The sequence below is a fragment of the Monodon monoceros genome, unplaced genomic scaffold, assembly GCF_005190385.1.
Source record: "Monodon monoceros isolate NGI ecotype Baffin Bay Population unplaced genomic scaffold, NGI_Narwhal_1 Super_Scaffold_18, whole genome shotgun sequence".
NCBI lineage: Eukaryota > Metazoa > Chordata > Mammalia > Artiodactyla > Monodontidae > Monodon > Monodon monoceros.
Window position 1 is genome coordinate 165547296 of NW_021703774.1, and position 12014 is coordinate 165559309.

Sequence of the window (12014 nt, forward strand, 5' to 3'; positions counted from 1 at the left end):
ATCAGGCCAGCAGGAACGGGGGGCCCTTACATCCAGCACAATTGCCCCACATGAGCAAGGCAAAGTCCTTAGCCTCTTTGTCACCAAAGCCAACTCCCTTTTCCCAGCTCACCAGTTATTTTGGGTGCTAAACCTCAGTTTTCTCATCTCAAAATGGGAGACAATAAAAAGAAGTATCCCGCGATTCTTAAGCCTACCTTGGCACTCAGGGCCCGGCTCGATGTGCAGGGTCACGAGCAGGAGGGAGACTGTGGTGGTGGCTTGTGGCTGTGTCTCAGCATCCTCCTACCCCCCTTCCCCACCCCCAACCCCTTGCTGATGGAGCCCTTATCCTTTCACTTCGTGGGGGAGGGGCGGGCAGAGGGAAAGGATCTTTCTCAGGCTTTCCCTGCTCTGCCTTTATTCTTTACCTAATAGCAAGCAGGGATACCAGAGGCAGGAAGAGCAAGAGACCCATTCAGCAGGTGGGAAAAGGGAGGCCCAGGAGTAGAGATGGAGCCGGGAGGGCACCCAGCTGTAGGGTCCTTGGTGCCTCTTGGGGGTGGATTAGCCTGGAGGAGACCAAGGTTGTTTCTGCCACCAGCCTAGAATTTTGCCTGGCTTAGGCACCTTGGTGGCACTAGGAACAGGTGACCTGGCAGGAAGCAGGAGGGCAGTGCCAGGGTGACTGCTGCATCTGGACGTCCACTTTCCCTCTGCCACCAGCTTGCTGTGTGACCTCGGGCAAGTCACACCCACCCCCAACCTCAGGTTCAGGCTCCTCATTGGTCCAGCAAAGACCAAGTCCCCAGTGCCACCCCAGTTCTGCCACCACTGATGTTGCTTCAGTCACCCTCACCTTTCGCTCTGCACTGCTGTCCTTCTTCATCCCTTTAATGAAATCTGTTCTTCCCTTCAAGTGCTGGTCAAAGTCTCCCAGGGTCATGTCCCCTTTCTCCATCAGGACATGTGGCATGTAGGGCTCTGCAGAGATGAGATCAACTCTTGGCACTTGCCCGAGGGTGAGGGTGATGCTGGGGGCCTTGGTGGAGTGGCGGATCTTCACAGTGCGGAGGACTCCCAGTTGGAAAAGGGGGATGGGATCCCTGGCTGCTTGAGGCAGTGTGGGACCCTGAGAAGACTCCTTAGCTGGGAGGCAGGAGAGCCTAGTGGCTGTGGGTGATTCACTGCCCCTCCCTGGGCCTCAGTGTACCCGTCTGTAAAATGGGAGTGATTCTGGGCTCTGATCTTTTTGCATCTAAACATTCGATGAATTGTTAGAGACAAAAGAGTTGCTCCCTGAGAGTTCAGAGCTGCCAGGGTCTCATGGAGCTTTAGGGCTTCAAAGATCTCTGCTCAGCTGGCCTGCGGGCAAAGCACACCACTGGGTGGGTGAGACCCTGGGGTCTCAGGAGCTAGAATGGGGCAGGAGACACTCAATTCTGCCAGTTAGCGCTACGTTTCCCAGGCGGCAAGTAGTTGGTCTCCTCCTCTGTCACGTGCCCCTACCCTCTCACTGGCCACTGGGTGGGGGGCCACGTGTCTGTGCCCCATGGGATCAGCACCTCCTCCCTCCCACAGGCATCCTGGGGGCCCCGCCTGGTGCACAGTACCGCTGGGGTGGATGAGGATCTCCACGGGCCGGTCGAAGGTGTGCCTGTTGGCCAGGGTGATAATGATACTCTTGGCGGAGCGTGCGGACGGGGAGGCGTCAGCTCGGATCTCGTGGGTGGGACTCTCCACCCCTGAGTGGCACAGAAAAGTGGGGTAGGCTCAGGAGTCCCCGGAGAGAGAGGAGCTTGGTGGGGGACCCTGAGAATCAGGCCAGAGATGACTGGCACTCCAGCCCCCTCAGGGGCTCCTGACCTGCTGTGTAAAACCGGGGACAGGCCTTCTCAATTTCCCCGTCTGCAAAAGGGGGGCTTAGCTAGATGGGCTCTAATGGCCTTTCCTGCCCTGACCTCAGGATCCAGTGGGGGTCAAAGGAATGGCTTCCTCACAGGGCACAGAAAGACAGAAAGAGCTCCATGCTCCATCGGTGGGCACTCCATAAATGCCTCTTGTGTTGGGATGTCCTGTTGCTCTGGGAGAACCCTTGTTGACAAGAAACCACATCCTAGTGTCTCTTTAAAACCTTGATTGGATGGGGGAGGGGAACCATCAGAACAATGGCACCCGCCTCTGGCTGCTTGTTAGAATCACAGGGGAACTTTTAAATGTTCCAATGCCCAGGACTCACCCAGACCAATGTCATCAGAAGCTCTGGGTGGGGGGCGGGGGGGGGGGAATCGCCTGGGAACTTTTTTTTTTTTGCGGTACGCGGGCCTCTCACTGTTGTGGCCTCTCCCGTTGCGGAGCACAGGCTCCGGACGCGCAGGCTCAGCGGCCATGGCTCACGGGCCCAGCCGCTCCGCAGTATGTGGGATCCTCCCGGACCGGGGCATGAACCCGCGTCTCCTGCATCGGCAGGCGGACTCTCAACCACTGCGCCACCAGGGAAGCCCTGCCTGGGAACTTTTAAATGTTCCAATGCCCAGGACTCACCCAGACCAATGTCATCAGAAGCTCTGGGGTGGGGTCTAGGTGGTGGGATTTGGAAAGTTCCCCATCTGATTCTGCCATGCAAGGGGAAGAGCAGGAAGCAGCTTTGTGGCTGTGGCTCCAGAAGAAGACTGAGGACCGCGGACTCCGGATGGCCATGTCCTCGTGGACATTTCCCCGGGGAAGCCATTGAGGTGAGGGTAGGGACAGCCTTGAAACCTGTCCTTGGGAAAGACTCATCTTGGGCTGCATGCTGGGGAGCAGGAAACGGGGGCGAGGGGCATGAGCTTCAGGCTGTCTTCCATCTGGGCTGGCCAGCTTTCCCTCCCTCCCCTTCCTTTACCCACCCCGCTGTGGCCTCGAACCTTCTTTCCAGCCCCATCCGGGTCTAGGCAGCTCCCTCTCACCTGCGAGCAGGCAGGGCCCACGGATCTCCAGCTGGAAGTTGAACTCGTATTCCATGGGGTTGGACACATCGGTGTCCAGGAGAGTCGCCAGGCTCAATTTGTTCCAGGAGTCCAGGTCCTGGGGGCCGAAGCAATGCTTGTCTTTGCTGGGAAGGGGGCCGAGAGGCAGAGGAGGCGGCCAGTCAGGGCTGAGGCAGGGGGGAGAACGAGAAGACATGGAGAAAACGGCAAGTCCCAGGCAGCCCTGGCACCCCAGCAGCCCCACCCAAAAGGGGGCTGAGGGGCTTCCTTCCACCCCAGATGCTGACAGTCTCACTCAGCCTGCCTGCAGGGAGAGCCTGGATTCAGACCTAAGGTACCACTACCTACGATGGATGGGCCAGGCACCAGGCATGGGGGCTCACACTGTTCTCACCACGCCCCCAGAGGAAGGCCTCAGAGCCCTCATCTCCCCCCCCCCCCACCACGTGGGGAAACCGAGGCTCAGCTACATGAGGTCACTAGCCTAAGTTGCCGCCACTGGGACTCGGCAGTGTGCATCCTCACCCGGGTCTCTGTGGCTCGGCCGTGAAACGTTTTACATACGTCACACCACTTCTGGAATACCTGCTCTGTCTCTGCAGGCTGGGAACCCTCGCATAAAGCCACTTCTCTGAGTCTTGGTTTTCTCATCATTGAATGGGGATAATAATGACACAGCCGTCTCGAGCAAGCGCTTAGCAAAGTGTCACTGCTGAACGCTCACGTCTCTATCTTTGTCATCCCTCACCCTGTCTCTGATTCTGCTCTATTTCCCTCCCCTCTATGGTCATGCCTTCTGAGGTCTTTGATACATGCTCTGAATATGCACATATTTTTGTAAAACACACCATGACTTTTGGTTGAAAAGAAAGCTTTGTATTAGGAATCTCATTCAATTGCTCCCCTTTCTTTCACCCAACACTGTGTCTGTAAGCTCTGTCCAGGTGGCTGTCTGCAAAGCGAAGTCTTTCCTGCTGATGTGCTATGGCTTGGGGCCATCTGTTATATTGTACGTATTTCTTCCTGCCTTCACCTCCCTGTGTTCACAGACGCCAGCACCATGAACATCTTCATCCGTGTGTTATGTTTGGATGTATAAAAGGATTTCTCTGGGATCCCTGGGTCAAAGGGCACACACCGAGTATTGCCCGAGATTGCTTTCCAGGGTGGCTGGGCCAGTTTCCACTTCCACAAGCAATGAATGAGAGTTTCCTTCTCTCATCCTCACGAACACTTGGTATTATCTATTTTTCTTATTTTTTTCCCATGTCCCTCTATCTAAGCAACTTTGAGGTTCATCAGAATTGGATGCAGGCGTCTCCCAAGAGCATCTCTGTTAACTCTGCCTGCTTTAACAGGCAGGAGTTAGCTTATCAGGGCCACCTCAGGGGCACCGGGGACTGCTTGGCCTCTTGTTCCCTGATCCACCAAGGTCTTGAATGTCCCCAGGTCTGCTAGGTCCTGCCTCTTCCAAGCACCTGGCTTGGCGCCTATGGCAGCATTTATATAGATGACACACGAGCTGGTGTTCCCTGGCCTGAGACTGGCTGGTGCCACCAGCTTCTCTGTTGTACCAACAAGTGTCCTCACCCTAGATTTCGAGGCCCTACACAGGCTGACTCTCCCACTTTGCTAGAGTCTTACTAGCCTTCCAGCTGCTCTTCCAACATACCAAGTCTGTTGCTGCCTCAGGGCCTTTGCACTTATTGCCTGCTCTGCCCCCTGCCCCGAATGTTCTTCTTCCAGTATACTTCCATGGCCAGTCCCCTTCATTCAGATCAGGCCTCAAGTGTTGCCTAAGCCCTGTCTATTCTAGCGAAACTAGCACCCACCCCATCCTGTCCCCCTCTAGCCTCTGTAGCAACTATCTCCATAGAGCTCATCACCCAACAAATGACATGTTTGTGGGCTTATTACTTTATTGTCTGTCTCCTCCCTTAGAATGCTAGCCCCACGAGGGCAGGGACCTTGTCTGTCTAGTTTACTGCTGTATTCCCAGCACCCAAAACAATACCTGCCCCATGGTAGGTGTTTAATTACTATTTGTGGTGTGGTTGAGGAGTGCCCTCTGGGCTGGCCCCATGTGGGAGGCTAAAATAACCCTTCCCCGTCAGGTCACCTTAAGGTCAGCACTTTAACTGGTGGTGTCCAGGGGTTTGCTGTCACTGTCCTCTGTGTCCCAGTGGGCACGCGCTCCCAGCTGTCCCCATAGCCCAACCAGGGTATGTATGAAACTCCTAGATACATACGGTACATCTTCCCAGATTTCAACTTGGCTCAAAGATTCAGGCTCAAAGCTGGGGAGGGGGAGTTAAGTAGTTTAACTGGTAATTAATTCAAGTGTTATTTTTCTGCCACAGTGGTGCTAATATATTGTGGAACAGATTTTTTTTTTTAATGACAGGAATTGAATGATAAGATACACGACTTCAAAAGACATCTCCTGTATGCATCAAGCTACTTTAAAACTGGCATCCTCTCTCCCTGCAGAGGAAACGCTAGTCCCCCTGGGCTTATAGGTGGGAAAATGGGAGGAGCCCCAATCTCAGCTGCAGGTGCCTCAGGCTGTGACCCAACCCCTTTTCCCTCCTCCCCCACTGGGGGAGTATAGAGAAACTGTCCTGGAGTGTACCCTCCCGGCCCTGCAAAGCAGAAACTAGCACACCATTGTAAAGCAATTATACTCCAATAAAGACATGTAAAAAAAAAAAAAAATCAAGAAGCTACATTATATTACCAAAAAAAAAAAAAAAAAGACTCCTTGTTGCTTCGGGGAGAAATCCAAAGTCTACCAGGGCCACCGGGTGTCCTGTATCTCTGCAGCCTCATCTCATGTCACCTGTCCTTTAGTCCCCCTCTGTGGCCCTGTCCTTGCTGCCTCAGGGCCTTTGCCCCTGCTGTTCTCACCTATAGGAACGCTTCTCTCTGTGCCTATATCCACCCCCCTCCTGGCTCAGCCCTCAGCTGAAATACCACTCCTCAGAGAAGCCTGACCAGGCCCCCAGACCCCCCACTCCCCGGTTGGGTCCCTCTTTTATACTCTTCGCCAATGAACCTCTCCTTTACTGCACTTTTCACATAATTAATTATGCATACAAGTTCATAAACAGTTCACATTTGTTGTGTTATCTGTTGGATAATGATCTCTCCCACCAAGTTCCAAAAAGGCAAGGGACCATGTGGGTTTCGTGTCCTCTGGGTCCCTAACACCCCCTCCCCAGTGTCTAGCACCTAGGTGCTCTGAAAATACCTCTTGAGTGCATTAAAGAAAAAAGCCTGGAAATTCTGATACTAAGCTGTCCAAATCCTAACACTTCTGACCAGTACCAACACAGAGCATTTCAGGGAGATTCTTAAGTGCTCGAAATGTGAGCAGGGGAGGGACAGTTACTGAGACAGGGCCAGCTACAGAGCTCAGCCTCACCTCCTATCCTTCCCACCGGCCCATCTCCCTGCTGCACCCGGGACTCTGGCCTTGTTTGGGCAGGGGCTCCTCACCCATGGGTCTGTTGGTTGGAGGGGCCAGTGCTCTCGGTGCAGAACTGAGGCAGGTAGCAGGACTCTCACAGCCCCGCTGGGCAGCGTCGGGAGCTCCGAGGAGGTGCTGACAAAGATGGTGACGTTCTCCATAGGGGGGATTGTCCCCAGGTTGACCACAAAGAGGATCCGCTCCAAGTCCTCATCCAAAGCCACCTTTCCTGGTGTGCAGGAAGGAGGGATGTTGCAGAATGTTTCCTCAGTGCCAGGCCTGGCGTCAGGTACTGCGCATACATTCTCTCCCATCCCCTCTAAGCTTGCTGTGTGTTAGGTTAGAGCAGTCTGTTCTGCTGATGGGAAAACTGAGGCTCAGCATGTGGGTGCAACTTGCTCAAATTACTCAACAAATAACTAATTTACTGAGCCAGGATCTGAACCTACATGGGTCTGATGCCAGGCCTGTGTACTTTCCACTGTATCCTGCGGGGATTGGGAGACTGGGACCCACAAATCCCCAACAGAGGGTCACATCTCTATCCGCAGACTCTATGTCCCCCCGAGAATCACGTTGGAGCATTCCCCCCTCCCCCAGGTTCCATGCTCTCTCCTTTCATCTGAAAGGCCCATCCCTCATTCCTTCTTAGCCCATCCTACCCATCCATCCAACCCCTCCACGAAAACCTCCCTGGTCCCACCTGGACCGCTCTTTCCCTCCTCTGACATTATCTGGACCGCTTTTGGCATAGCCACTGTCAACTTCCTATCGTGGTCCCTACCAGGCATGTCCTAGCTATTCTTCCAGGCTGGGAGAAGTCCTAAAATCTTGGGGGAAACTTTGCATCTCACATCGTGAGTGTTCATTAAAAGATTCTTGAACATCTCAATGATCAGGTGAACAAACTTTACCTCCATCATAAATCCAATGGTAAGAATCTCATATCACATGATCCTTGGTCTGGACTCAAGCCTTGGCTCTGCCACTAACATGCTGTGTGACCTTGGGCCAGTCACTCACCCTCTCTGAGACGCAGTAGCCGCAATAGCAGGCATCAGTAGCCATGCTGTGAGTACCTACTCTGTACCAGGGGCTGTGATGGGTGTTCTGCATGCTCTTTGTTGAGATTTGGACGCATAGGATTATTAGTTACAGTTTACAAATGAGGCTTAATTTCTTATCTGAGCTTGCAAGCAACAGGATAGGCAATCAAATCCTGGTGTGACTCATTCTACAACCTCTGAGCTTAAATGGCATGCTCTTCTGTTTTTTAGAGATATCTCAACAATCCTTCTGTTGCCTCCTTTGAGCCTTATCACTCTTTCCAGGTGAGAACAGAAACAATTACCTCTATTTTCCAGATAGTAAGGTGAGGTTCAGAGAGGTTAATTATTGGCCTGAGGTCACACAGGATTCCTGACTCGTAGTGTAGTGCTCTCTCTACCCTAATCCCATTGCTGCCCTTTCAGTCTGCCTGAGACTCCAGCCATGCCCAGGCCCTGCCACAGCCTTTCTGGCCTTCTTACCTGTGACAGTTGTAGCTCGGAGGCCAGTGGCATCTAAGTGGCCACCCTCCATCTTGGCTTTGTCCTTGATCTGTACTGTCACGACTCGGTCGGCAATGACTGCCTCAAAGCCGATCACCATGGTGTACTCATCCAGTGGGTATACAAAGAGACCTGCCAGAGCAGGGTCCGGCATCGCGGGGTGCCCCGGACCCACTCTGCATGCCCCACCCCGGAGAAGGAACTGGAGCCTTTGGTCTGCCATCCGAGTGGATGGTACTCACTGCCACCTGGAGGACTCCAGAGAGAACTTGGGCTGGGACCTCCTGGTTCTGGGGGCTGGGCAGGAGATGCACAGCAGCAGGCTCTGTGTCAGCTGCAGGGCAGCTGGAAAGGGACGGCTGCTCCCCTGTCCCAGCCAACTCTTACTCTGCTGGCCTGTGAGGCCGGTGTGACCAGGGCTTCTGATTTTTCAAGAGAGAGTGGAAATCTGGATTTTTACGTGACCTGATGTGTGGGACTAATAAGACACCTCTGTGTGGTGGTCCCGTGCATGGCACCCAGGAGCTGGGGCTTTGGAGGAATAGGGCTAGGGTTCTAATCCGGGCCCTGCCCCCTTCCCCAGTCTGGTGACCTTGGATAAAAACATTTAGCATCTCTACGCCTCACAGCCCCATCTGTAAAATGGGGATAATAGACCCAAACTCAGGGTCGTTATGAAAATGGAAAAACCAGCCACCACTTATTAAACTACCTCCCCCATAGTGCGTGCCCTACATCTTTCTATCTCAGTGCTTCTCGAACTTCAAGAGCACATGAATCACCTGGGGGTCTGGTTAAAATGCAGATTCTGACTTAGTGGTTCTGGGACAGGGCCTGAGATTCTGCATTTCTAACCAGCTCTGGGTGATGCCGATGGCTGGGGTACCACACTCAGAGGATCAAGGTCGTATCTCATTTTATCTGCCCGCTAACATGAGGGCAGCACTGTGCTGGGCCCATGGTGAACTCTCCACAAATCCCAGCTTCCCATCCCTCAGTTTCCGCATCTACAAAATGGGGGGGCTGTCCTTTCTGCACGTGGAAAGCCAAAGCACTGTCCCAGAGCTGTTCAGTAATTTAGTCCCTGGGTTCCTCGCGGGTCTCACTTTAAGCCACCCTCTATAGGTTTCCTTAAACAGAGGAAAAGTGTCGTTTGCTCTGCCCAGGAGGTTTCCGCAGGGAGGAGACTTTCCCTTGCAGGTTTCTTTTGGGAACTGAAAGAGTTTCAGAAGCTCAGGTCAGGCTGGAGGGTGGTGCCCCGAGACATGAAGTTTGGGGGTTAGGAGGCCCCCGTCACTGTGGATGAGAAGAGATGCTAACCATAACAAGCCTTTACGCAGAACCCTCCTGGCCAGCCTTCCCATAACTCCCTTCCTTAAGTGCAAGGAGAGGAGTGTAATTTACAAACATCTCTTGCAGGGGAACGCCGGTCCACACTCCTGACTGCCTTGCACTGATGACTCATTTGCAGACTGTTTTCCATTTTACGCTGTCCTTCCTCATGTATCACCTCATCTGTTCCTCCTGCAAACCCTGGCGTCCAAACAGGTGCAGGAGCACCCTGATGTCGAGAAGGACAGTGGCTTCCCCAAGGTCACGGGGACGAGAGCCACACCTACGACTGGGAGCTCCTGGCTTCCACTGAGTCTGGACGCCTCTCCTACCGTGAGGCTCACTGGGGAAAGTGGAGGACTGGCTATCTGACACAGGTGGGCATGTCTTGTGAACATAAATAGGGCTGGGACAGTGGGCTGGGGCCAAGCCCCAACCTGGGTTCGAATCCTGAGCTGACTTGCTACCAGCTTTAAGACCTACAGGGCAGAAGTGGTATTCCTGTTTCGCAGATGCGGAAACTTGAGACTCAGAGAGGTGACGTGACTTGTCCAGTGTCAATCGGCTAATACATGTCAGGATGGGGATTCTGCTTGGAGGAGCAGGTGGTCCTGGGGAAGCGCCAACAGGGATCCTTACCCTGGAAGGGCTGGGCTTCCAGGTTGCCATAGGTGAGGGAGGCGGTGAGACCCAGGGCGTAACCACTGACAAAGGAGGTGACGTCGGATGCGGTGAGGGGCAGGGCTGCCCCTGTGATCTGGTTCAGCAGACCAGGCATCTTGATGGCTACTCAGCCTTCAGGCCTGCAAGAGACAGGAAGGCAGGAAGTGGGGAGAGACCCCCCATCCCTCCCCAACTCAGTTCTCCCACTTCAGCCCCCACAGGAAGTCAAAGCATTGTTCTCTTCACTTCCCCCAACTACTTCCCACTCAGTGACCCACAGTGACTCTTGACCACCCCTCAGAAGAGAAGGAGTGGCCATTCCATTTCTTTCCATTTCACAGTAGAGAGACTGAGGCCTAAAGACATGTGACCTGCCCAGATTCACTCAGTGGGTGGGAGCACAGGCAGGGTTAGAGCCCAAGCAGCCTCATGTACAACCTGAGCTCCTCCATGGCAGTGCTCTCCTAGCTCCGGATGGGAGTCCAGGGGCTCTGATCCCATCCCTTTGTCAGTCCTGTGCTCTCTGAGCCTCAGATGCTTCCTCTGCAGAATGAGACGATTGGAATAGCTCACCAAGCCCCTCGTTCGCTGACTTCAGTGAATCTACCCACTACAGTCAACACTTGGGGTGTAAGGGAAGTGAGAAACACCCACCCCCACCACTCCAAAGATCCTAAAGTGAAAAGAGCCACCATCCTTCCAGGTGTGCAGACCAAAAGCCTGGGGGCTGTTCTCGGCACCTCTTTTTCCCACCCCCACACCTAAGCTATTGCCAAAGATCATGATTTATCTCTGGGAAGACCCTGGCATCCATCCATGCCTTTGCTCCTCTGCCACCAGCATCCCTGCCCCAGCCATCACCATCTCCACCTGGGCCGCAGCTCCTACCTGACCTCTTGAATATACTCCTCCCCCCCGAACCCCGGAATCCATTCTCTACCCAGTGGCCAGAATGAACAGACCAACACACAAGTTGGACAGATTTCCATCACCCCCGCCACCCTCTCTCACCCACCAATGGTTTCCTATTTCTCCTAGAATAGAGACCAAAACCTTTTAAAGTTTTGGCCTAGAGCCCTGTGTGATCTGGCCCTGCCTGCCTCTCTAGCTGATCTGTCATCATGTTCCCAACCACACTTTGTGTGTCTCCCAGCTTCCATGCCATCCCTCAGATGTGTCCTGTGCTCTCTCCACCTTTGCACTTGCCACACTCTACCTGGAAGGCTCACCCCGTGACCCACTATAAACTAGTGACCCCCTATTGTCCTTCAGTGTCAACTCAGGGCCCCCCTTCGCCAGGAAGCCAGTCCACGCATGCCCAGCATCCTTTCTCTGCCTCTTACAGAGCCGAGCTTCTCTCCCTCTGAGCACTTCCATTAGTTTGTAAGGATGCATCTTGTTCCTGTGAGATGACTTGATTCACGTCCGTCATCCCGTTTGGAGTGCACGCCCCTGGAGGCCAGGTCTATTTTTGCTGCCCATGGCATTCTCAGTGCTGATTGAATACATAAAAGAATGTATGACTGTCATTATTCCAACACCAAAGACTTCGGAGCGCTTCTCAGGGCAGGGTATCGATTCTCTATGAGGTTTCTGAGACCCTCCCAGGCAATCACCTGCCTTCATGAGGTGGGGTGGGAGTGGGAAGCAAAGTCAAACAGAGGGTGTGGAATATGAATTTGAGATTCTTTCTGGATCTTTCTCTCGGTGATGTACGTGCCAGGCAAAGCTGCAGCGGGCTGGTAGCCTGTTGCCATTTATTTGCAAAAGGCTGTTCAGTGAGTGCTGTTTACTCTGCCTTTGCTCTGAGAAGGGAACTCTTTGCTTCTGTGTCCTCCTTGTGTCTCCAAGCAAGGATCCTCAGGTAGGCCAGCAGTGTCTTTTTAATTATGTTCTCTCTGTGGCTCCGGCCCAGACAGCTCTCAGCCCTGGCGTATCTGCAGTGGGCTGACTGACAGTAGGAGGAAGGTAAGGGGCTCGGAGGGAGCGGCTGTATCCCCAGCTGCCTTCTTTCAGGAGTTCTCCGTCTCAGGGGCCTGGCCAAGCCCAGAA

At 53.7% G+C, this 12014-nt stretch overlaps 1 protein-coding gene across 1 annotated transcript in view; it reads right to left on the minus strand.

Moving 5' to 3' along the window:
* The window catches only part of VWA5B1 (von Willebrand factor A domain containing 5B1), a 40016-nt gene extending 29939 nt beyond the window's left edge, over window positions 1-10077 (minus strand). The window contains 8 exon segments of the mRNA XM_029230652.1: window positions 839-963; window positions 1593-1724; window positions 2928-3073; window positions 6447-6497; window positions 6499-6669; window positions 6671-6683; window positions 7947-8099; window positions 9939-10077. Of these exon segments, the coding sequence (XP_029086485.1) occupies window positions 839-963; window positions 1593-1724; window positions 2928-3073; window positions 6447-6497; window positions 6499-6669; window positions 6671-6683; window positions 7947-8099; window positions 9939-10077 (930 nt within the window).
* Window positions 10078-12014: the final 1937 nt, after the last annotated feature.